At 46.8% G+C, this 27059-nt stretch overlaps 1 protein-coding gene across 1 annotated transcript; it reads right to left on the minus strand.

The window, feature by feature from the left end:
* Positions 1–704: 704 nt before the first annotated feature.
* LOC119375213 (uncharacterized) lies at positions 705–25409 on the minus strand. The gene is made up of 5 exons (XM_037645399.2): positions 25355–25409; positions 10403–10532; positions 3835–3980; positions 3326–3458; positions 705–1613 (listed from the first exon to the last, which is right to left on the minus strand). The coding sequence occupies exons 1-5, from the start codon at positions 25407–25409 to the stop codon at positions 1355–1357; spliced, it is 723 nt and encodes a 240-aa protein (XP_037501327.1). The 3' UTR covers positions 705–1354.
* Between the last annotated feature and the right edge of the window lie 1650 nt (positions 25410–27059).

The following is a 27059-nucleotide window of genomic DNA, read 5'->3' on the forward strand; positions in this document are numbered from 1 at the left end:
GTGTCACAGCTCGACACTTGAAGCACGCTAGTTTCCTTCGCTGCTTCGGCCGCCTTTGCTACAGGAGCACTGTTCAAACTGAGAGTATCCATTGGCGAGCGTCACTTCATATAGCATTAGTTTCTTGCTATCGCATTCATTGCTTCGGCCTTGCGGCGAAACTGTGACTTTTTTTTCATTGTTGTGCTTGTATAAAACCGCGCATTCATCGAATTTTGGCGTGTACTTACACTCCATAATGTGCACAAAGATCTTAGGAACTTAAGGTAATATTCGGGTTAATGACCTCATATGCTCTATTGGTCTTTTATTAACCCAGCGGCTCGTGTCCCCTACGTACACGCGGCTGCAGCTAAAAGGAACCTCATATGCTGCACCTGTACGGCAGACTGTATATTGTTAGTGTGGTTTACCAAACAAATATCAGTCCGATTTTTGTCTACGACCTGCTCAATAATTCTCTACGCCTGCAGATACCTTAGCTAGCTTATTGGCAGCCGTAAAACTGGCGGGGTCATTATACCTGCTTCAAATTTTCTTTAGTGCGCGCTACGACTCGCATCTACGACTCGAATAGCTACGACTCGCTTCTTGCTACTTCTGCTTTCTGCAAGCTTGTTCGGGGGCAACAAAATTTACTTTTTTTTGGCAGTCAGTGACTATGCCTTCTGGAGCGCAAGGCTAAGTTGCTTGAAGCCGACGCGTAACCTGCGCGTTAAGGCAATTTCAGAAACGCGTTCCTGCTGCTTGGGTACGAATGTTTTACCTTAGCATACGGTGTGTTCCAGAAGGGTATGAGCAGAGTACTAAAAGCAGCGTGGCCGACCGAAGGTAAATAACCAATTTGCTACTCTGCAATGGGAGTGGGGGAGATGAGCAAAGCTAAAAAATAAAGCACACGCAGACAAGGAATGAGGAATACCGCCAAGTCGCCATGCGACGTCATTTCATTACAGTAGCTTCAGGCTCGCTACTAGCTTTGCTTCTGTTGGAGAATAAAATCTAACCAGCCCATGCACGGGCAGCGTGTTTTGCGTTGCATCCCAACATCACTACCATTACTTTCAATTTTATTGAACCGGATCCTGCATGACGTGACCGATGTAAGAAAGCCGTGCTTGGAGCTCTAATCGAGGCGGATGACTTTCCGCGCCAACCTATACTGTTTTATTCACTTCTGCACTTCTTCGTGCAACATTATTGAAGTCATTCCCATATTTGCCGAGAAGTTCTAAGCGTGTAATGATAAGCGCGGAAGTGTCCAGTTGGTGTCAACAATGACTGGCTTCGTTCTCCGCGCCATGGTGTTTGCTCTCTCTGGTTATCCCTATGAAAAAGGGGAGTGCAGCAGTCGCTAGCCCCTGCGACCAAATCCCGTGGCAATCTCGATGACAAGCTCGACGAAGCCATCGTACTTGGGATCGTTTGGGCCCAGTGCTGGCAGTTTAGGCAGGGCGTTGCATCCCTCCGATCCCCTTTTGTAGGTTCCGCATACAAGGCTGAGCGTCTCGCCGAACACTTGCTCCACGAGGTTTAGCGTGAGCTCCTTGCCGCCAACGTCCTCGCAAGGTGTCAGCACCCTCTCGAAGCAGTCCGCCATTTCGCCGTACGAGCTGCGTAAAAGCGCCGGAACGTTAGTCTTTCAACGTGATTGAAGGGAGCCCTTAAACGGTTTGGATAATTTTCTGCAAAGCCATCGAGTTGGTTGCGTAGGTCCTTCGCATCATGAATAGATCAATTTAAGTACTCAACGCATAGAACGTAGGTTAGTGCAAAACCTGTAAAGAGACACTCTCAAGTCCAGGTCTGTACGGAACAAGCAGCACAGTCCCCGCGAAAACTGGATGAGTGGCATTCTAAGTGTGCACTAACAATTTCACAATGAACGTACCCTCGCAGCTCGAGTTTTAGAATGCGACATGGAAACAATAGTCAGCTTTAGAAAGTCATGCGTAGTGTTCGTAACAGTGCTGCGTACGTATGAAAGCCGCGTTCGGTATACAGCGCATGAGCAGAAGTTCTGCGCAGGCGCTTTGTACTAAGCGCGGCACCGTTATGTATGCAACACCGTTACGAACGCTACGTACGCAGTAATAATACTCACTAATAAGTGCAGCTACATAGCTACGCATGTTGTTGCAGCTGATGATTATGGTGAATCATAGCTTAGCCCTTTGTATTCGTGAGCCACATTAAACATCAATCCACCTTTTTCGTTTTCCTGTGCTGCCCTATGGCATTTTGAAAGGGCTTTGGTAGGGGCCGGGACAACCGGCATTGTCAGAACGAAAGCCTGGAAGGGCGCATGCGCCGTGCCATCATGAAAGAGGAGGCTCATTGTGTAATTCACAAAAAGTGACCTCTGGTGCTATACTTACTACATATCCGCCACGCAGCTTCTTTAGCTTCCTACAAGTCTTCCACTCGCCCCAGAGTTGCCAATACTCTTATAATAAGCGGATTTGGGCTTCTTTTTTCGCCGAGTCGCTTGAAGAAGTTTCGCATAGCTTGTCGCGTTTTTTGGGGTTTATTTGCATTGATATAGCAAATATAGTTATTTTAGTGATAATAACGTACACCAATAGCACGTTTGTCGTTCACTAATAGCGTGTTTGTCGATGACTTTATGTAGTTGAGTGTTGAAGTGAAACATACGTTGGGGGAATCTACAAGTGAAGTTAATCATGCGCTGGTAAACGTGCATTCAACCTAATGGAGTCTTCCCTGGAGACAATGTTAAAAGTGAATATGTACTTTCCGTCATAGTTGCGCATATTTTCGCTGTACAAAAAAATTAAAGTAATTTTTTCAACACCGCTTTGTTTTTGAGTGACGTTGTTTTATTATAATTGAAATATTTTCAATGGGAAAATTCCCTAAATGTCCGTTTCTTTTGGGCTTGTTCGCGAAAGTCGCGCCGCTTTTTTTGGCTTATTTTGTGATGATTATTTGCTTGTTAGCTCGGTAGCATCTGGCAGCTCTGCCTCGCGCCATAGGTTATACGGGTGTGCATAAATGTGCTGAGTATTTTGTGAGCAGAGGTCAATGCATCTGGGCGGGGGGGAGGGGGAGTGTTGTCGGTTGCCTGGTAGGCCTCCTCTGGACATATAAAGAGCGCAGGCACCATTTCAGTGTTACCATTGATTAGTTCAACTGTAGACACACACCGTTTGCTAGAGGAAAAGCTCTGCAACACCCATGGAAAGCTCGACATCGATGTTCGTGTAGAAGCTTTTCCATTGGGTTGTACATACTGTTATCATGTCAAATATATAGGACATAGACACAGATTAAAACAGCTTTCAGGCTTCTTCGACGCACTCACCAGCACGAGTAGTTGATGGTGTCCTTAGTGGCTGCCTTGACGACAGCTTTTTCAAGGTTTTCATGGAGTCCTTTGAAACAGGCGTTGAGCTTCACTCCAACGGAATTCAGGCAGCCGATCGACTTCTGGTATGCTGATAGTGGCATGACATACACAAGTTATGATGTGACGCGAGTTATAACTACGATGTGACCCTATAATTTACGCATGTCTCAACGAAATCTCAACAATTAGTGGCTATAGTCTCCTAAATAAACACACTTATTATTATGGTATCTCAGACTCTTAAGGCCTTTTCAGACAAAGCATAAAAGGTCTTTGATGCTTTTGTTGTATCCCCCGCCTATGACAGCCACGTTATAGCAACTTGCAAACAGTCGTCAGTGCTGTTTGCGAATGTATTTTATAAACTCTATATATATATTCCTTCTTAAGCTAATTACTCACAGAATTTTGTGCTATGTGATAACGCATTTTCGCTATATCATAATTTAGAACAGCTTCCTCACCTTCGTAAGTCTTAGTACCAACTGTGCAGGCAGCGTCAACGTTGTCAAGGAACGCTTCTAGACCCAACAATGCGGCCGCCCTCGGCACACCTAGAACACACTCGCGAGTGAAGTTCTTGCTGCACTCAATCTGTTCTCGGTATATTCTGAAAAAAAAAAGTTAAAGGAGCTTGCACCAGAGGCGCAATGCTAAAAACAAATTTGGGGGACACTTAAGCTTCGCCTTTAAGAGTTGAACGCGATAGCGATATCCTGCCCGTAGTGCGCACTTCGAACACTAGGAGTGTTTAAGGGAATGCGCCCACTAAGCTGTGCACCTTATGTAATGGGTAGCATGCTTCAAACCAGGAGCAGTTATGCGCGAGAAACTTTTCGAAGTTGTGATGCACCCACTACGTGGTCTTAAGGGAATACGCGCAGTAATGTGTGTGCCTTTTGTAATGGGTAGCTGTCTTTCAACCACCAAGTCGTTATGATATTGGCATGGTGTGACGCCCGATGGCAATGTACGCTTGTACCACGCAATATTACTGCGATATTACATCTTGTACTGTGACACCTGTATAAAGGACGCGTATTTTTGGGAAGCATGAAACTTACTTTCAGTGCAGCTCGAAGCAAAGGCGTGGCTGTGTGGTAGAACACCTGCTTGCCACGCAGACGGCCTGGGTACGATTCTCACTCGGACCTAACATTTTTATTATTTATTTTATTTGCAGCTTTTTCGATTTTTCGGTCACGGACAAGATGATGATTTTTCGCTCACAACCAACGGCGCCGACGCCGACGGCGGAATTTCTGCGATACGAGCTCTTTAACGCTATCGCGTTAAAAGAGCGGAGCTGATGGGCACCTGTGCAGCCATGGCTTTTGCTGTTTTGATAAGTTTTGCAAAGTTTCCGTTTCTTTCTGCCTGTATTTCATTCTTCTTTTCTCTTCTCCGTTTTCTTTCTGTCTTTTTTCTGTGTCATTTCTCTCTCTCTGTATTTCTTTATCCTTCTTGCTCTTTCTTCCATTTTCATACCTTTCTTAATCTCTCAGTCTTTCTCTCTTTCTCTGTGTTTTCTTTTTCTCATTGCTTTTATGCTATGCTTTACTCTCTTCCTTCCTCCTCACGCTCAATTTCCATTCCCACCCTTTTGCTACACTATAGAGGGCTACGCTATGCTCTGTTAGCTGTTGCTCGTTTCACTGGTGCAGAACCCGCAAAAAGAGCGCTTGGGGACGAAAAGCGATATGCACTTTCCGAACAGATATTGCAGATTGAGTCATGTTCCATTTGCCCGGACGTGTTAAATAAGAGCCGCATTTAAAGAATATTACGAAAAACTCTTTACCGCGGCTGAGCTTCAGGATGATAATGTAGAAAAAGCTGACCAATTTATTGCCCTTGTGGCACATTTACAGGAAAATTACCGACTGACTGTTGACGAGGCTATCACTAGGGCAGAAATTAGGCTTGCAATAAGAGCTTTGCAGAAAAGCGAATGTCCTGGCCCAGATGGCTTTAGTGGGGTATTTTACATAGAACTTCAGGCACTTCTGATACCTTTTCTTGAGCAACTTTTTAAAGAGGCCTATAAACGCGGTGAACTTTCTCCTTCTTTCTATCAGGGCCATACAACAAAAATCCGAAATGTACTCACACTGAAGCATTAATGAGAGTTAACGGATATAGGCCTATGTTTTTATGGAACGTTGATTACAAAAAAATTGCGAGATGACTCACAAATAGGCTGCAGAGAGCGACCACTAGATATGTAGGTGAGCGCCAAACATTTGGAATTCGAGGCCGCTCTATACGAACGAATATCCATATAGCACGGTCCGTATTTGAGTGTATCGAAGGCAGTTTGGGCGAAGTAGCACCTCTTCGCTAAAGCCTTTCATAAGGTACAGCATGCTTTTCTGTTCCGGCTCCTAAGACATCTGCCCTTTCTGTGGTGTAATGACATTTCACTCTGTTATATAACGTGCACTACAAAGCTAATTCTAAATCCCACACTTCCCAATACGATAGAGGTAAATTCATCCATAAGTCAGGGATGTCCGCTCTTACCTATGCTCTTTGCAATATACCTGGAACCACTATGTTTAATTAAGTGTGTTTATAAATTATAGCTTTAGAGGATACCGATATGAAGCTGAGGAAATTGAAGTTCTAGCTTATGTAGACAACATTGTCTTCTTTTGCATCAGTAAACCCAGTGTTCATGAAGCAGTAAACACTATTTTACGTTTCTCTGAAATCGCGTGCGCCGGCATAAATTTTGACAAAAGTAGAGGATCTGGCTGGGCATGTGGGCTCAAAGTCCCTGGGCGGTCTCAAACATTCAATGGAATGACACTCCCATGCGGTATCTTCGTGTGCCTCTCGACAACTATCGTAATAGCGGCCCATAGTGCACTTTCGCGATAACCACAACCCGTCGAAAGGTGTCAACGTGGCATGGACGAGACCTTTCCATTCTTGCTAGAGCTAAAGCATGCAACATATTTCTTGCATCAAAGCTTATCTATGTTCTACAGTTATTACACTGCCCTCATTCAGGCATTTCATAGGGTATTTACTTTTTTTATTCGGTGCTCTGCTTTGGAACCCACGAGAACAGCCAACTGTTTCTCTACACTTGAGAAGGGAGGCTTCAGTCGAGTACATTTGTTTGTGCGGCAGTTTGTGTTGCGATTTTTCAACTTGAGGGCGTCTGCCACCCGTTTTTCTTTGGCGTTTCTTCGAAAGCATCATAGTTACCAGCTTCCTTTCACTCATGTCGCGACAAAAGTTGCTATATAATCGCAGTTGTGTGGATTTTGCACGAAATCATTGATACGGTCAACGTTTTGACAGCCAGAATTACGCTAGAGTATGCACGTAATATTTACACCACAGCGCTAACCGCTGCACTCCTGAATAACCTTTTTCCCGAACCATCTTACCGACTGTCATATTTGCTTCTGTCTGGTGATGATGTATTAATCCGAGTTAGATAGAATGTGCGTGTCGCCAGCATTGCAAATGTTTTTAGGGGCGAAGCTCCTTAAAGCGGCACCCGTTCGTCCCCGTCGTAGTGCGCAACCACTCTTAACGCTAGTACCAGATCTTGACCTCCAAGGCGGTGCCGGTGGGAGATTTCTCCTGTGCGTTGTTGAACAATAAAAAATTCGCAGCGTGCGCGTTAACTAAAAGCCGAATTCTTCTTCTCTCATTCCCCATTAGCAGCCATTGGCATGTTCCAGTAGGAAACGTTAGTAGAAGTAGAAGTGTAAGTGTTAGCTAAAAGCCGACTTCTTCTGTCTCTCATTCCCATTAGCAGCCATTGTTTACCTCCAAGGTAGTGCCTGGTGAGATTTCTCCTGTGCGTGAATAAACAATAAAAATTTTGTTCAAAACGCCGTTGATTGATGAAATAAACCAACGAAAGACGCCAGATGTTTTCTAAAAGCAAAACGAAAAGACGCCATCTGCTTAACGAAAGACGCCAGATGTTTCTCCTTGATTGAAAAAACCGACCGCTCGCGCTGCACAACCATTCACTGACCACCCCGTATATATAGGCACTGGATTTTGATCTCCAAGGTAGTGCGTGTGTGCGATTTCTCCTGTGCGTGATTAAACAATGAAAATTCACAGCGTACATGTAAAATTAAAGTGAGCTGCAAGTCGTCATAACTCTCATCGAACCTTTAGTATAAGCGCGCCCGATCTCACGTCGGTGATGATGTACTGGGCAGAATTCACGGAAGATTCACGGTTTACCGATGAACCTCCGCAGCTTCGCCCACTCATCATCATTCACTCCGTGGATATGCTGAGATTTTTTTTCTCTTGAGGTCGCGCGCTCTACGGTTTTGTTCAACGCCCAAAGGAGGGCGCTGCAACGGCATTACGTGGCGTTACATCACATGATGTCACGTCAGAATTTGTGAAGTCATGATGACGTCACAAATTTTTGCTATCTGTGAGGTCACGTGGTGACGGCATCGCGTGATGATTTTTAGCGCCACTTCCGACGCCTCAGGACGCTGGACGCCGGCGGTCATATTTCGCGTTTAGTGAGACGTATAAGGATTTCACCTTCAAATGTGCCTGCATGGATGGCAGAGTGGTTGGGACCATAGGTGTGCGCACGGGGGACGGGGAAGGTGGGCGGCTATTCCCCCTTCCCTTCCCTGAGTCACCTAAGGGGGAGCAAAGTCTGCCCCATACATTGACTTAGTACGGAGGGTGGACGCTGCATTGAAGCTTTGCCCTTTCCTCCTCCCTCCCCCCCCCAATTACAAACGCGGGTCCGCGGGTTCGAATCCCTCTTCACGAACTTTTTTCGCGAGGAATTGCTCTCTTTCATTATCTTTATCTTTCTTTCTTTCTCGCTCTCTGTACTCGTTCTCTGACCCATCAGGGTTATTACAGGCCACGCCGGAGAAATTGGCGCGCGTGTTCTGGGAGGGAAGCAGAAGCGGACGAAGATTAAGAAGAGGACGAAGAGAGCGCGTGCCGGTTCATGACGACGATCATTTGTATTTCCGTCAAACAAATTACGGCGAGCTTGAACAGCTTTGCTGTTTAAAGTTGAAAGAAGTGAATAAACACATTGTCTTCACTAGAAAGCCTTATGTTTCTCATTAAGGTATATTTTCGGTTCTAGATGACAGTGTAGTGTAGAATATTGACCGTCAAATAAACGGTGCTTTTTTTAATATGCCGATTGTCTTCCTGATTGTTTCGTCGAAAATTTCAGGCGACCCTTGTCATTCACATATGTGTCTGGTAGTGGCCCTCGGGCGTCGGCGTTCTTCTGCGCTGCTGTTTTGTTGCGCCGAGCTGCCGAAACAGTTCTCAGAGGCCACCTAGAAACAAGTGCGTGGTAGAGATCTGATCCACCAGGTGCCGCAACAATGCTAGCTGCTCACATGAAAGCCGCCTGCTCTTTCAAAGAACTTATATAATTGATTTTCGTTAATTGTTATGGCAGTTAATTGGCCCTCATCTTCAGTAAACTTTTGATCCGATATCACATGTATCCTATATAACTCTTCACTTGAACAAGAACAATCTACTCCGTACCAGTTTCATCTTTTAGGAGACTTTTTCTGAATATTCCGAAAAAACGGAAGTAGGTGATCGACCGGAAGCGTTTGCAAGAGAGACACGAGTGCAACTTGGTGTTCGTGCGAATAATAAGATTGTTGTGTGACTCTTGTTAGCCGACGCCTTCATGACGCCAAGCTACGCGCTGAACGAACACGACTTCGGTAACGATGATCAGTAGTTCTGGTACAAGAAAACATACTTTTGATAATAATGATAATATTCGTGGTTTAACGTCCGAAAACCACGATATGATTATGAGAGACACCGTAGTCGAGGGCTCCAGAAATTTCGACCACCTGGGGTTCTTTAACGTGCACATAAATCTAAGTACGCTGGGCCTCGAACATTTTCGCCTCCATCGAAAATGCAGCCGCCGCGGCGCCGATTCGTTCCCGCTACATTCGGGTCAGCAGCTGAGCACCATAGCCACCAGATCACCGCGACAGGGCCGAAGCATACTTACAGCCTGGCGATCTAGCGAAGTGTCGAACTTGGATTTTAATGTGCTTGAATTTCACGGGTTTGAATCCTGGCCATCATATATTTTGTCGGCATATTCGCGGCTTATGGTTACATTTACAAACGCAACATGATCCAACTTTCAATAACCTCCTAAAAGCACACGTACGGCACGTAACCAGGACACCTGTGTGCCGCGTCGCAGAGTCCAGTATGCCAATTAATGTCCCACGCCCCTGCGTGACACCGGTCGCACAAACGTGTATGACAGGGACCCAGCGCCACCGCAGTTTCCTGTGGAGACGTGGCCACACCACTCAACAGTATGACATGAAATTAAATATTCTCCATGGAGACCTCCCCAAATCACTTACTCAGTTAAGTGGGAATACATTTCTACCCAGTTCTTACAGTTGGGAAGTGATACTGAGGGCAGGGAAGAACAGCGCTCGCCAAAATTCGTGAAAGATGGCTGAAAGCATTTTTGCCTTCCATCTACAAGGTATTTGCGGAAATAAAGTTAGCTTATTGGGTTTCACATGTCGAGAGTTGGGCGTGAGCTTAACCATTGAGCATTTTGTAACTTATTGTACAAAATATCGAGATACCCGTTCAATGACAGAAACTAGCTATCTACCGTTGCCTCAGCAAGCGCGAACTTACGTGACATTCATGTAACCACTTCTTTCATTTCGAAGCCGGAGACACAGATATCTCACGATTTCATTAGAGCAAGGCCTCCTATCTCACAATCTTTATGTGCTTTGCCTTAATTTATTGCTTATTTTCAAATGTTTTCCAACACTGGGGTCCTTGACCTTCAAAACTACGTTAATTGATGCGTCTTTGTACTTCCAATGAGCGCAAGCGAATCACCATAGCACAACGTGTTCTTACCTTAGGGAGTCTTGTTTCCCGTTTCGATGCAAGAATTCCTATATGTATTTAAAGCTGTGGCACCCCTAGACGGTACGCAAAGATCAGAAGGGTTCAGAGCTTAGTTACGGCCGTACTTACTGGCAGTTTTTCTCTAATGGTTTTCCTGAAACCTCCAAGCGTGTTGTTTTCCAATATGGCAAGTAGGTGTCACCGCATGCCCGCAGAGTCTCTACCTTGCAGCCGTCCTTCAGCTGAGCCCAGCACACATCTGCGTATAACAAACAAGGAAAACTTATAAAGTAAGTATTGAATAAACGGCGAGTTGCCATCCCATAATTGGGCTGAAGATCGTGAGAGACAATGGAAACAAATCAGAACTAACAACACGAGGGAAACTTACAGGCGAGGTGTATTATGTTGTTACCCATATGTTGTTAGGCCTTGTCTGCCTAGAGTTGATGTTTACAAACATTCCTTCTTGGTCAAAATCATGACGAATGAAGTAAACTAAGCTCGAAAATATTTGCCGGTATAAATGCGCTCTCGAGTTTCGAAGAAAAGCTACAGTTTTCACGAAGCGACTGGCGAATATTCACTTCGAACGAAAATGCTCGTTCACGTCAGCTTAGAAACATTATTAAATGTCGCTGCTCTATCCGTGTAATCTTGTAGAAACATTATGACCGGTCTTGTAGCTCCAATCCTTCCATGTCCGTGAATACGATCAATGGAGACGCACCTAACATGTGACCTGTTGTAGAACGCTTCAGTAATTACCTTAATTGAAGATCTGACTCTCTCTGATTTGGCTCTTCATGGATACCATGGATAACTATGCTCGAACGCCTACTTCTATGATATATATCAATGAGTCGCCAAGCGCGGTTTTTCACAGACCCCTGAAATGTTTTTGCCGGGTTTTTGAAACAGCCTAAGTTAGCCGTATTTGCTCGGAAAGAAAAAATATAAAACCTAACACAGCTACAAGAACGCCCTAAAAATTCAAGCAATATACATAGCCCTTTAGGTTTATTTCACCTTACTGTCAAAATGTTTAAATTTATGGGATCGTTTTGGTTTTATTTATTTATTATTCATTTGTTTACAATACTGTCAGTGTTTACTGCGAGCATAGCAGATAGGTACTATGTACAGATACAACGAACCCTCTCATGTTAAGGATCAAGCAATCCATTACACAAAATTAGTAACATCAACTTTGCACTTTACATATAGATAATTTACACTACATAGTATATACACGAAAAATAAGGTCACATAAAATGGCAATTTAATGACTCTACATTGCATACACAACTACATACGAACAAGAACGAACGAGGCATGGCGTAATTGTTAACACTAAGGACGTCAACAATTACGCCATGCCTCGTTCGTTCTCCAGGATACAAACGGCAGAATACAAACGCACGCGGTGTTGGGTTAAACGCACAGGACGCCACACGTGGCGAAATTAACATTATGCGTGACGCGGGCCATGGTGCATCGTTGCCCGTGGTGCGTTTACTTCGTATCGCTGGCGACCCACACCAGTTTTCCATTTTGGGGTTGTGGCGCCATGCCACTCGTGGCAAGTCGGCCAGGGAAAAAGAAGAGCGTCCCGTTATTCGTGTTGGCGCGAGCTAGTGCGAACGCTTTGGCTCTTGTAGGCTTACGCCACAGGAGGGAAGAAACGAGGCGACTGAACCAGAAGCACACTATATACGCTACAACGCGACCAGAATCCTGAATCTAAAATTACAGTGCAAACACACAAGATACCCACGAAGAAAAGAAACGTACGACAGAAGCTATTACTAACAACCTCTTTATTCTTTTATACGCCAATACATGTATAAGCCCAATGGAAACTTACGGCACATGCGCACACAACAATAGCTCTAAACCAAAACGTGTCATAAGGATCATAATGTATTAGGTATGCGAAGACATGAAATCATATTCAGGTGGGTGCAGTGACAAAGAAGTAAAGAAGAAGTGAGAAGGACAAAGAAGTGCGTTTGCGCTGTAATGTTAGCCTCAAGAATATGTACCAACTAGAGCCAAATGAAGTTTTAGCTTATTGACCAGAATAGACGCCCGCAGGGAACGCGAGCAGTGGCTTCACGTACAACTGCCAAGCGCCATCTTCTTCTCTTGAGGTCACGCGCTCTGCGATTTTGTTTGCCGCCCAAAGGAATGCGCTGCATGGCCTTGGGACAACGCGAGCGCAAGAGTTCGAGAGTGGCTTGCGTTTTGCACATGCGTCCTGGCGGCTCGCAAATTTCTTGGGTTCCCAGTCATAGAGCTGTCTAGACTTTCGCTGAAGTTGACATGTGCGCCCTCGACTTGTACTTTTACATACAGGGCATGGTCCGCCGTGCTCGGGCGCTTATCTGTTGAGGGGGAGTTTTGTACATCGTGTGGTTTCACCGCAAAGTTTGCATTGAAGCTATAGACCATACGAAGGTCACTTTGTTCGCTGCAGTGGCCGCGTTTGCGAAAGGAGTGATCTGCTAGATAGAAGAGCCAAAGTAGGGGTTAGTTGAAGTAAGAAGTGTGACAGTTCGCGCTGCTCCTCCTATCTATGCCTGTGTGCTGTTTTCATGCGTCCTTCTTTGTGTTTGAGCAGCGCGCTGCAATTGTCGAGCTGTGACAGTTGTTAGTTGGCACTGGCCTTGTGTGTTCTTTTCCTGCGTCCTTTGTGCTTGAGCAGCACGCAGCAAGTTTCTAACTGCTTGCTGTTCTTCCTGGGACATTCCAATTATTTGCTCTTGCATTCATTGCTTCGCCCTTGAGGCGAAACTGTGGCTTTTTATAAGCAATTTCAGGAGATCAGTCATAGCACAGAGCCTGGGATCGCCGTCATGCAATAACCAACCGTCAGTGAGCCGTCCCGTTGAGTTTCTGTGCAAAACAGCACGACAGTCTTGCGCGTCGTCTAACCGAACGTACACCCTCGCGCTTGAGCGAGCAGCCACGTGCCCTGCCATTTCATTGCGATAGCAATTATATGGACACTCTTGGCCGGTTTTAGCGGTCGGCGTCGCTGTCAGCGGCCGACCCACTACGTACCCACTACGCCATAAATCACAATTTTTGTGAAGTGGGGAAGCATCTACTAAGCCAATATTCTTCATTCTGCGGAGAAGCGAGGCACCAGCTATATGTCTGTAAGGCATTATGTGCACTTTCTTGAAGCGACGGCGGATGACGATGGAGAATTATGGCTCAGCCCTTTGTAATGGGTTGGAAGCTTTAAACGGCCCACCAGTTATGTAATTTGCATTGGGTGAAGCCCGGTCGCTATTTCTGTCTTCCGCCATGCTGTGTAACATACTTTGACGTGGGAGAGAGGGGGGGGGGCGAATAACTTTATAGAGACCCCGAGGAAATGGATCATGCGCTTATGGGCTTCTTTGGCAACCAATACAAGTGCACTTGCGACGTACCCACTACGCTATAAATCATTGTAATTTTGAGAAGTAGGGAAGCAGGCACTATGCCATTTTTCGTCATTCTACGGAGAGCCGTGGTACCTGCTAAACGCATGTAAGGCATTATGCGCACTTTGTTGATGCTGTGCCTGATGACGATGAATAATTATGGCGGAGCCCTTTGTAATGGGTTGGAAGCATTCAACAACCTACTCGTTGCACAATTCGCATTGTGTGACGCCTGGTTACAGAATTCGCGTTGTGCGACGCTTGGTGCTTATTTTACTCTTCTACCACGCTCTATTGCATATGTTAATGTGGTTCCTCTCCGACATGAAGCCTGTATAGGGTCTTTTTGCAAAGCAGTTTCAAGCACCGGCCTGGCTCAGAGGTTGAATACTGGGCTCCCACGCAGAGGGCCCAGGTTCAAACCTCGTTCCATTCTGGAATTTTTTTTCTTATTTCGTTTTTTTCTTATTTCGAGCGATAGTGGTTACGGACACCGGCAGCGGCGGCGGCGGCGGACAACTACGGCGCCGAAAACGGCCGCTGAAATGATCTCATAACAGCATTCGCTGTAAAAGTCGCAAGATGATGTATGTTTAGCGTTTCTTAGAAAGAGCACCGAATTTTCAGCGATTAATATATTGACATTGAGGGCTTTGTCGGTTCTTGTAGTAAGTGATAAAAATACTGCAAGATCGAATGAAGAAGAAACGTTGCCGCAGTATTGTGACAAAGTTGGAAAAAATGGCGTTTTGACCTATCTTGCGGCTTCATTTTCACAATGCAGCGATCTAAGTAAAAATATGACTTTTGCATCGTTGTTAGTATGCTTTGTGGGCATGACGTACAGGGAGTTTTAAAAGAGCAGTTTTTGTTTTACGCGAGGAAAAAATTTTTCTAACTGAACAATCGCAAGGTCGTACGAAGTTTTCCTTTCCTTCGCCTTCACTGCATAGCACGTCAGCGCAGGATTTCAGCGGGGGCCTTTTCGCCGCAAATAATGCAAGTCATACAACTGCTTGCCACTTATTTTAGTAATACTGCTGTATATAACGTCAAAAATGGCAATGGTGCTAAAATTAGGGAGCGGTACTACCCCCTTGGACCATCAAAGGGCAGGTAATATTCAACTACTATATCGTCCAAATGGTCAGAATTATAGTGTAGTCAATGGCCTGCAGAGCTGTTCTAGGGCGTCGTGCTTGGCTTCTGATGATTAAGATACATAGTCTCACGTAATAATTAACGGCATAACTAAGCTACAGGCTTGTTTAAGTTGTTTTTATGATCTTTGAGGTATAAATCAACGCGCCCCTCTACCTGAAAGATCATAAAAACAACTGAAATAAACTGTAGCTAAATTATGTCGTTAATTATTACGTGAGACCATGCATCTTAATTATCAGAAGCCAAACACGACGCCCAAGAAGAGCTCTGCAAGCCACTGACTACATCATAATTCTGCCCCTTTAGACGATGAAGCGGTTGAATATTACCTGCGCTTCGATGGTCAAACAGGGTAGTACCGTTTCATAATTTTCAGGCAAAGAATGCCACACAGGCGAACACGCACGAGAGTCTCACTCGTCAACGTCGTGTTCTTCTACTGCATACCAGAACGCGCGCTTCTCACGAACTAGAGGTGGCTACTACAACGCTACAAACAAACGGAGGATGGACAGACCCACGGCATAAGAAGCTTCAGCCCTAAAATGAATAAACTATCGCAGTCATGAAAAAGTGGCACCTTGAAATTTAGAAAAAGAATGTTTCGTAGTAATGGCTAAAATCAGTAACTTTATATAAATACCGACGCAGTTTCACTTCCGTGCCCTAAGTTCGAAGCGCCCTCTAGGCAACACTAATTTTTTCCCGAAATATAACGCCTCAATATATACTTTTGGAGTTCACACATACCGGCCCAATTTTTTTTCAGAATGATCGTAGGTGGTCGGAATCGAAAATTTACCTGGTACACTTGATATAGAATGACCCATATATATATATATATATATATATATATATATATATATATATATATATATATATATATATATATATATATATATATATATATATATATATATCGCAAAAACAAAATAAATATTTTCTGAAGCGCGCGACCTGGGATTAGAACCTGCGACCACTCGCGCCGCTGCGCGCCTCGTTCAACGACTCGGCCACAGAGCATACGTCCGTCAGTGTCCCAACAGCGACCGATTTATATCCACAATTTAGTGCTGGCGGTACACAGAGCTCGGAGGCGCTTCAGCGTGTTCTCTTACACACCAGCGAGATGGCGCGAAGGGCACGCCTTAAAAGTCGTCGCCCCGCCCGTTACAATGCGCGCGCGCCTCCTACGTCTACCACCTGTACATTGCCCTATAGTGTGTGGTCGCCCGGCACGCGCGCTTCTCTCGTGAGTGGCACGGTTTCTACGTCTTGTGCTTTCACAGTAAAGTTTGCTTTGAAGTTAAAGAGCGCGCGGTCACTTCGCTCGCTGCAGCGGCCGCGTTTGCGAGAGGAGCGCGCTGCTCAAACACGAAGAAGTAACTGTGATAGTTGTTAGTTCGCGCTCGTCCTGTGTATACCTGTGCGTTCGTTTCGTGCGTCCTTGTTTCTGTTTGAGCAGCGCGCTTTACGTGTCGAGCTGCGACATTTGCTAGTTCGCGCTCGTCCTGTGTGTGCTCTTTCCGTGCGTCATTTGTGCCTGAACAGTGCGCTGCAAGTTTCGAGCTGCTTGCCATTCCACGCTCAAATTACAATTTGTTGCTATCGCATTAATTGCATCGCCATTGCGGCTAAACTGTGACTGCTTTTTTTGTGTGGGCTGCCAAAGTGCGTACGTCTGCTGCTAGAACAGACATGGAAATCATCTTCTCTGGAGTCGAAAATTGGGCTTGTTGGTTGGTTATTAGAAGCAAATGGCTGCTGCGTGAACTTGATCCAAGGACGAAAGAACACGCAGAGAAGACACAATTGCAGCGCTTGTTTTTGCACTATCGGTTATTCTGGGCACCTGGGTTGCGCTGTTTTAAATTCCAGTATCTCGTACCAAATTGCGTATGATTCTATTTCACGTGTAAGGTAAGCGCCGTGTGTGTGTCTTCTTTGTATCTTCGTTTGTACTTGTGTCAAGCTCGTGCTGCAACCATTTACCTGCTCTCTGAGCCTCCAAAGTATGGTGTGGAGGTAATTGTTTAGCTTGAATCCACAGGAAGCCATCTGAGCGACGTCGCATTGGATGTAGCTTCTAGAACATCTTGCGCATGGGAAGCTGGTTAATATAGCCGTGCCTGCGACAAACGCTAGAGATGGCTGGAATGGCGTCTCTAGCGTTTGCCTGCCTAGGACAGGCAGCGCTTGGACACAAGCTTCCATGAGTGCATCCGCGCCGTAAAGTAGTTCCTCTGAAGCCTTCATTTCGAGCGAATACAAAATTCTAGTTCAATTTTTTTTATTTCCCTGCCTAAATAAAACATGTGAGAGAGTTTATCGGTCATTTGAAGGGGTGAATAGCTGCTTTACTGCTGACGGTGAATTTATGCTTTTGAGGGTTTTTCCTCAACCGTCTGATTCTGGTTTTGCATATTGCCGGCTCTCTTTTCTGCATGGAGCCCGAGCAGGTGACATCGGACTGTACTTGGTCGCTCTCGAATGAGGACTGCAGTTCGTTACCATCCACGCCACGCAGATGGTGACGGCCACTATGTATCGCACAGGGAATTGAAGCGCCCATCAACGGCGCAGATATCCCAGTACGCGCATCGGCGGCTGTTTCCAGGCACCGCCGAGAGCTTACGCACCAGACGAAACACCAAGGCGATAGTAGTTACCGAACACTGCACGCAGCACACAAATAAGGCTTTTCGTGGAGTTACAGTTGGAATGAACGGCCCTGAAGTCAGCTCGCGAGAGCGCGTTTCCACTGACGACGCCGATGTGTTGGCGCGAAGTGCGGAGGCGGCCATTTTGGTTGATATCCGTAAGCGCGGAAGAACACGCTTTTTGATTCCTCTCGTGACCGCAGCGCGAAGGCGGTCAGCCGTGACGTCACGATGACAAGGCGACGCCATTGGCTAGAGGGGGGGTCATTTGACGGCAAAAAGCCGCACTGCTATTGACTTGTAAACGAGTATAGTGCTCGTTTACAGCAAGTGAGTCTAGTATAAAGTAACACAATACATGATTTAACAATTGCGAAAGGACGCAGCATTACACTCGAAGCTAAATTTTTATCACATCGGGTGACATGTCGTATTTCCGGCCCTCATTGCATAATTGGACACCTTGCACTAATTCTTTGTAAGTGCAATTTTTATGCTATGTTGTAACATTTGTCGTTCTGTTCTGCTTTTTATAGCTATTGCATCATATTTAAAAACACGAATCGTGCTGTCTGTTCATATCGAACCCTTTTAACGTGCTTCTGCTTCGCCATGCAAAAATTGTTGATTATGAAGGAATCATAAGTGAATAAACAAATAAAAAAACATGGCTGATCCCTCCGTCATTGGAATCGGTATAACACGAAAATGAAACGTGTCTTCACAGACGTAGTTGAGCATTTGTTGTGTATTGTTTCGGCATATGGGCAAAGGAATGAATGCTATACCAACAAAATTATAATGTCACGCGAAGAACGGCAAGCAGTTCGAAACTCGCAACGCGCTGCTCGAGTTCAAGGGCACACGGAAAGAACATACATGGGATGAGCGCGAACTAAGAACTGTCACAGGTCGGCAGTTAAAGCGCGCTGCTCAAACAGAAGGGAGAGCGCGCGAAACTAACGCACAAGTATATACAGGATGAGCGCGCACTGGCTGTCACAGTTGTAAATTATTTGTGTGTGAGCAGCGCGCTCCTTTCGCAGAAGCGGCCGCTGCAGCGAGCGAAGTGACCTTCGTGTTCTCTGTAATTTCAACGCAAACTTGCGGTGAGAGCACAAGACGTACAAACCAACCCCCCATCACGAGATAAGCGTGCCCGCACGAGTGAACACGCCCTGTGGAGACGCGCGCGCATCGCAACGCGCGGGGCGACGACCTTTAAAGCGCGCCCTTCGAGCCCTTCGCGCCATTTCGCTAGGGATAGCGAAAACAAGCTAACGTGCCACCGATCTCTAACAAGCGTAGCAATGCTCAAAAACGGAATGAAATGAACGAACAAGGTCTAAAATAATATAATTAAGAGAATTAACCAAGAACTAATCACAATCTTTAGCTAAAGATCACTAAAAACCTTTCGGAAACCTGCGGCTGACTTCGGGGCCGTGCAAGAGAGGCACCACCGACTTGCAGAGTGAGCGAATAACCCTGCCGCTGCGCTTTGCTGGCCCTGCGTCCCTACATGTGATGGGGGAAACAACCTGACGGAACTCGCCGCAGACGACGCGCATCTCAACTGCCGTAACAAGCACGAAGTCGATAACACGCATCAAGAAGTAGCGCACATGACGCACACCGAGTTTGCGAATCTCCCGAGCAAGGTTCTACTCGTGCCGGAGAAACCCTTATGCTTACCTCAAACATTGGCGTCATCGACGCTATGGTGCACGGAGCAGTGGGAAGTCTGCGAACGGGAATCGCTGGGTACCCGCGCAACGCACTTCCGCGGGTTTCACAGTAGGGAAGCTGTCATACGTTTTAACACGAAGGTGTTTTATGGTGGGGTCCACCAAGATGTTCGTGACGTATTTCCGTCACGGAAATGACGCGAAAAGAAGGCGCACGCTCAGATTACCAAGAACAAGGTTTCAACACCGGAAGTCGAACCTACGACCTCTAGCTCCGCGACATAAGATGTCACATGATGACGTCATCATGCGAGGTCACATTGATGTCATAATGACACCACAAATTTGGGCGATCTGTAATGAAATTACGGCGTAATATGGTCACTTCCTCACGCGACGATGATGATGTTTTGCGTCATTCGTGTTGGCGCCGACGCCGCAGGACGCCGACGAACAATTTTCGTGCTTGATGAGGCATCTAAGCCTTTCGCCTTAATAAAGAATTCAATAGCTTAATTCGGAATGCTTTGCCTAGGGACACAGATCGCTATTTTATAGTCACTACACCGGATCACTTTAAAGGAAAGTTAGCAACATGTTACTAACTTAGTGCTGTGGTGCGCAAAAGAACGAAAACAAGATTACTAACGGAGGTTACACCACTTCGTATACTACTAATGCTACTACTACTACTACTACTACTACTACTACTACTACTGCTGCTACTGCTACTACTACTGCTACTACTACTACTACTACTACTACTACTCTTACTACTACTACTACTACTACTACTACTACTACTACTACTACTACTACTACTTCTACTGCTACTAATAATAATAATTATTATAATTATAATAATAAGAATAATAATAATAATAATAATAATAATAACAACAACAAGAACAACAACAATGCCTCTGCTGAATGAGGAGTAACCAGTAAAGGGATGAAAAATTTGTCAACGTGGGGTGTTGCTGAAGACGACGTTTCGACAAGCGGACTTGTCTTCTTCAAGGCTTCAACAGTGTTGCAACCTTGAAAAAGACAAGTCCGCTTGTCGAAACGTTGGCTTCAGCGTCACCCCGCATTGAAGAATTTTCATATCCCTTGAACCTTCCATCTTCCCCCGAAATTCTACCATTTTTTGGAGTAACAGTACACACAGAAAGCTCGAAAATACTGAACTGAAAATCGGACTTTGCAATATCCATCGCGGAGAATTCGCATTGTGTGTAGCCTAATTCGCGTGTTGTTATTTACGCCTTGATACCTCATCTTATCCTGCATAACGTTTCTGTCAAGACTGGGCAATGTTGGAATAGGCGAAGCGCTGATTAACAGGCGCCGCGAAGTAGTTAGAGCGGAAACTGCCGAGAGAGACGGGTAGCGTTGATCACTGGGCTGGCTACCTCGGAAAGGTTTAGAGTTTGTTGGCGCTATTGTTGCGGGTACATCGAGAGCCTTTTGTGAAACCCTGACAAAGTCCCCGCGCGGACGTTGTGAAGGTTACGGAGATGAGGTGTTAGAGGCCGTCTGCGCTCCCTGAATTCAGGCTCTGAGCAGATTATATACAGTGTAAGAGAATGTGACCTTCGTGTGGTCACACTGCGCTTAAAGGAGGCATATATGCGCTTGCGAAAGGACATTAGCGGCCGAGTGCAAACACAAGGCAGTGTGTGTGTGCGTGCGTGCGTGCACGCGCGCGTTTGTGTGTGTGTGTGTGTGTGTGTGTGTGTGTGTGTGTGTGTGTGTGTGTGTGTGTGTGTGTGTGTGTGTGTGTGTGTGTGTGTGTGTGTGTGTGTGTGTGTGTGTGTGTGTGTGTGTGTGCACACCAGCTAGTTGCACAGCAGCGTGAGAAACACTTGCTCCCATCACCCCGGCTTCGATGGAGTTCAAGCAAGATTTTTGAGAGGAGCCTTGAGATAAATAGCTTAAAGGCCAACTCCGGCGATTTCTTGGCCATGTCAAAGTAATGGTGCTTTTATGTTCGTGAGACGCTCCTTTTACGGGCCCGATAGCAGAAATACTCGGCAAATTGGAGAATCATTTTAAATAAGCAAAAAAGCGCAACACCGAAACCGAAACCCAACCGAGTGTACTGTCTACGTATGACTTAGACGCTGTTACGAACGAACCGGAAGTCGTGCAAGGCATGCCGGTCAAGCCGGCACGGAGTATGAAAATTGTGGCAGCCGAGACGAGCAGGCGCACAGTGGCGCACAGAGGCGCCGCACATCAGCTGTAACGTCTGCGACTGACAGTGCCGCGTATGATAATGACAGTGCCTCGGCCAGCACAGCAGACACTCGCTGTAGCGGCCAAAGTTAGCGGTGCCCTCGGCTGCGTCACTTCCACCGCCTTCCCACAACTGACGTCACAGACGCAATGTTGCCAATAATTGTGGGAAGCCAGGAGGGCGTTTGAAGACAATCTTTGAAATTCATTTCCAAACAATCTGCGCATGTCTCAAGCCTGTAATTTGGCATAAATGACGGAAACGTGCAAAGGAACATACCCAGCGAATTTCATTGAGATCCATCGACCTCGAAAAATCGCCGGAGTTTGCCTTTAAGTCTGATTGGACCGCCATTATTACCCGTCGTTCTGAATTCCAAAGGAGACCCTATGTGAACCTAGGCTACAGCACCTGTTAATGGATCTAGAAGCTGAGTTAGAATTCCATCTAGAAGGATCCGAGAAGCTTGTGCCGTCCATTGTCGCCTGGGCCACCTTATCTTATGCGAACTCCTAATGACATGTTTACGTGAGAGACGACGCAGTAGCGTCTGTATTGCAGGCCACAGTGATGTTCCCTGAAGATAGTTCAGTGTCTTCGAGGAAAGGCACCAGGTCTAGACTTCAAGGACAATCAGCCCAGTAGTCGCAATCACCCCAACAAGACACGCCAGTGCCCTTCCCAGATGCTCCTCCGTCGACTTCATGGTAATTTCATGCTCGACCTCATTCTGTCAACTTGTTGCTGTTAGCTTTTCCTTTCAAAGCTTTGTTTTAGATGCGAAGCAGCTCTTTGACTAGCCTGTGTAACGCTGTCCCTCCGTCCGCACAAACGCGAGGCAACGCGCTTCCCACGGCGCAGGTGTTGGAGCGGTGCGAAGTAGGTCACACCGCAGCTGGGGTTGACGTCACGCTCCTCTCGCACGCTTCCCTCGCAGGTGCGCGCGTACGTCACTCTCTCCCTTACCCGCCGGAGCGCCCGCAGCTGCCAGCCCCAACGCCCGCTCGCCTCCCGTCTCTGCGTTTCAAACAAACGTTTACACCAGTAAACGCTACACCGAGTTTCGCTTCAAACGAATCTTCCAGCGCTCACTGCAGCACCTGCGTTAGCGCAGTTCAACCCGTGACGCCACCCGTGCGCAACGCTGCTGCTTCGCATCCCATCAGGGTTCCCTTTGGGGAGATGGTCCAATTTTTGTTTTGTTTTTGCTTCTGAAGTTATTTCGCTACGGTCAAGCGCACTGTTATAGAGTGTTTTTTAGGTTCGATCCACATCCAATTTGTATTCATTGGTGACTGCTTGTTACGTTTATTTTATCTAGAAATATTTACACGTTAAAAGGCTCCAGTTGGTCGAAGTTATCAAACGCGGAACTATTACGTCGGCGGCAAGCGTGACTGTTTTCTGATCCTCTCTAAATTTCCTTCCCCTGAACCCTTCCCCATTGCAAGGTAGCTGATGGCTCAGCCTTGGTTAACCGCCTGGCCTCTCTTTTATCCTTCTCCTCCTCCTCCTTCTCCGAAGTCTATCACTACGCCGCATCTCATGATTACATCGTAGTTTTGGCACGTAAAAGCCGATGAGTCATTAAAGCGAAAGCCTTATATGCATAATGCGAAGGTTCGCGCCACGATGAGCCGGCATGTTGTATAAGAAAGCACATGACCCCCAAAAAGTAGAGCCGCGAGCCTCGTGACTGCAGGCGCGTGATCTTCGCGGTTACTTCATTAAACGCGTGCCTCAATCAATCAGGCGCGCAAGTGGTGATTTTGGAGACCGTGTCACAGACAACCCGGTGTGCGCACCCACACCAATCCGTCCATTTTTGGACACAATGACGGGCAGCGAGGTGGGCGCGCCCACAACAGTGGGTCGATTTGGGGCACAAGGACAGTCAACGAGGTGTGCGCGCCAACAGCAATGCGTAGATCTTGGACACAATGACGCCGTCAACGAGGTGTGCGCGTGTCACTAATCCCGTTAATCGGGTTCGCAATCGCCGGCCGAATTCCAAGGGCGGACGTATCGGCCCCCCGAAACGCAACACGAAAGCGCGGACGACTTAGAGTTGGTCCTTTTGTGCGCCATCGAACGCCGGTTGTGGTCCAAAGACCGAGTCAGAGCCGAGTGTCGATAACACAAGCGAGAACGAAATATATTCTCGGTTAAGGCAATACAAACACCACAAACACATGCACACTCGGCTGGTACCAGTTACAACTTCGCAATATAACTCAGATGGTGCTTACACAACGGGAGCTAAACAAACGGATCAGACGCTACAAATGCAATCGCATGCATTACAACTATTCAATGACAGTTAAAGTCCCGAACGTACAACGGCGTATCCAGTCCACAATTCTTGGACGGTAATCGAATGCTTCTCTTCCAGGAAACACTCACGCCAGCTCCAGCGTTGATCGTCGTAGCTCAACCGTCGTCGTGACTTGTCACGGCTCATACGGCGTCGTCATCCAATTCTTCCAGATTGACGATCGACTGACCGCACACCATCATAAACACGTCTTCTTTGGCTAACGGAGCCGCACTTAGCATAACTTCACCATCACCGGGCCGACTGACTCACTCCTGTCTCCTTCACTTCTTCACTGACCGTCTGGTCGTTGTTTCGCACGCTTTTATCCGTTCTCCTCCGGTTTCTAGAAGCGTCGGGAGGGTTCTTCGGGGTGCAGTACAGCCAAGTCTAAGGATAGTTCGAGATTTCTCTCGCCGGTTCTACTCGCGGCGGCGTCGCTCGGTGATGCGTCCCCCCTTCCTTCTAGAAACATCCAGGCTTTGCCGGGCGTTTGATCGGGTTGTCTGCGTCTGGCTCGAGTGGGTGAGGAGGATGCCGCGCGTCGGCGTCTTTTGATGCTTGGTTTTTCGTCGTTCGCGCGCGGCTCGCGCCGTTCTGTCTCCCGCTGTCGTTTGAAAGCGGCCGCGCGCGCTTCATAATGCGCTCGTTTGTGACAGCGCGCCAACAGCAATGCGTAGATCTTGGACACAATGACGCCATCAACGAGGTGTGCGCGCCAACAGCAATGCATAGATCTTGGACACAATGACGCCGTCAACGAGGTGTGCGCGCCAACAGCAATGCGTAGGTCTTGGACACAGTGACACAGTCAACGAGGTGTCCCCACCAACAACAATGCCTCGATCTTGGAAATAACACAGTCAACGATTTGTGCGCGCCAACAGCTGAGTCGATCTTGGACTCAATAGCACAGTAAACGATGTGTGCGCGCTACGAGCAATGCCTAGAGCCTGGACACAGTGACACAGTCAAAGAGGTGGGCGCGCCAACAGCAATGTGTGAACCTTGGGCACAATGATTTAGCTAACGAGGTGTGCGCGTCAACAGCAATGCGTATCTTGGACACAGCGACACAGCCATCGATGTCTGCGCGCCAAAAATAATGCGTCAATCTTGGGTACAGTGAAACAGTGAACGAGGCCTGCGCATTAACAGCCCTCAGTCGACCTTGGACACAGTTGCATAATCAACGCGGTGTGCGCGTCAACAGCAATGCGCATATCTTGGACACGCTGACACAGCCATCGAGGTCTGAGCACGAAGAGCTATGCGTCGATCTTGGACACAGTGACACAGTCAGCGAGGTGCGCGCGCCAAGAGCAATGCGTAGATCTTGGACACAGTGACACAATGTGTTGTCCGCGCTAACCACACTACGCAGATCTTGAACGCATTGACACTGTCAACGAGGTGGGCGCGTCAACAACAGTGCGTAGATTTTGAAGGCAGTAGCACAGTCGAATAGTCATGCATGCGAACAGCAATGTGTTCAACTTGCGTACGGTGACACAATCGATAAACACAAAATACCGCTGTACACGATACGCCTCCACGCACTGAAATCATGACTTACCTAGCACAGACGCCGCGACCAGCGCGAGACCGATGACAGCGTGCTTCGGGAGCATCTTCACAGCTGTTAATAATCGCACTGCCCCGACGTGAGCACTTCCCCTCGAGATTCGTAACAGCCGTCCAATTAGGCGTACACGGCAATGACGGACACGCCGCAGACGAGGAAAAGTTCACTCCTATGCGCAAGAAAGGACTGGTTGCGCAACGCCTATTCCGTACACGCACGCTAAGCGGAACGTGAAAGCAAGGCTGAATATTTCTTTCACCGAAGGCGGCACGTCGGCTTACCGGAGAAGGAAAACTGCCAGACTCGGAAATCTTGTTGTGAAACCACTCGGGCGCACTTTATATTCCTTCTGAGCATGGGGCTTGACTAGGGTCTGTGAGAGCGTAGTTCGACCTTCTATTCACGACCGCCGTCTACACGGTAAAAACGGTGGTACGGGAATGGATCGAGGGCTCCCTTCTTTGTTATACACAGCCTAACGAGGCCAAGGAAGGCACCTACGTCTCCGACGCTCTACCATTAGAGCTGCAGCGGCGGTCGTTTCCCCATCCACCTCATTGTGCAATTTTATGCGCGTTAATTCTGGGGGCGTTAGCAAACGCCACTCGTAGACGTGTGGGCGCTTCTGAAGAAATATTTTTTTGCGAGCTGTCACGGTAAACGCTACTTTTTTTTTCCACTTTCCTGTTATCACGGAGTAGTCTAACAGGCTCGATCGGTCAGCTACAGCACGAACTATCTGTCATAGCAGAAATTATCAGTAAGCGACTGTGTGGTTTCAACGTGAACTCGCGAAAGTGAACAAAAAAACCGTACAACACACATGGAGTTTCGTAACGCACATTAAAATTTCTGCTTCATACCACCTGTAAAAGCGCAGGAGGATCGGTAATCTGGCATTCCTTGACCCTGGCGAAATCGGCGCCGAGTATAACATTTAGCTCTTTGCGACACGCATTATGATCTACGGTCTATAAACGCGTGAAATTTACAAAATTTGATGCCAAGGTTCCAGAGACCCAATCTAAAGCGAGTGGAAGTGTTAGAATAAATTATTTTGTATGTTATAGCGATCACTGGTACAGGCTGATGGGCTGGTTGGTAGTGCTTAATTCAGACAGTAGCGCATATAATTACGCGGACGGTGACATATCCAGGCGGCATATTAGCGCTGTGTTGCGTCGCTGTCTGTCGCAGTCCGTGTGATTCTCAGCGCGGCTGTCTGAATTATTCACTTGTAATTACAAAGTAATTAAGTATGTAATTATTGTGCAGTCAGTCATGCCATATTTCTTCAGACATCGAATACAACGACTCACTCAAAAACATGGGATAGTTATCTGTTGGCGGGAAGCATATCCAACAATGTAAAAAAGAATGTCTAAATTTTTGTCAACACGCCCCACGTCCAGCAACCCGTTAAACACGGTTGCATTCACCAAAGCGATCATGTGCAGCACAATATTTAACCCAGAAGTGGTATAAAGGAACCTTGTACAATTTCCAGGGATAAAGGTAACACGAATTTTTGGGTAGCACGTATGTTCAATTAACCGTAATGATGGTGTTCTTGGTCTCTTCCTTGAAAACACTGCCTGGAATTGGCAAAATGAATGCACGCCTCCAAATGAGGACGCCGTGTCTAAATGGTTAAGGGAACGGGTATGGAGGGCAGCGCTACATTCGCAGAAGAAAA

This window comes from Rhipicephalus sanguineus, chromosome 11, assembly GCF_013339695.2.
Source record: "Rhipicephalus sanguineus isolate Rsan-2018 chromosome 11, BIME_Rsan_1.4, whole genome shotgun sequence".
Taxonomy (NCBI): domain Eukaryota; kingdom Metazoa; phylum Arthropoda; class Arachnida; order Ixodida; family Ixodidae; genus Rhipicephalus; species Rhipicephalus sanguineus.

What these genes read in the sequence shown, in the direction of transcription:
- LOC119375213 (XM_037645399.2), bottom strand. Translation starts at nt 25,409, where the DNA reads ATGCTCCCGAAGCACGCTGTCATCGGTCTCGCGCTGGTCGCGGCGTCT. An exon ending in GGTCGCGGCGTCTGTGCTAG is followed by an intron (nt 10,533 to 25,354) that starts GTAAGTCATGAT and finishes TGTTATACGCAG; the next exon opens with ATGTGTGCTGGGCTCAGCTG. An exon ending in CCATTAGAGAAAAACTGCCA is followed by an intron (nt 3,981 to 10,402) that starts GTAAGTACGGCC and finishes TTTTTTTTTCAG; the next exon opens with AATATACCGAGAACAGATTG.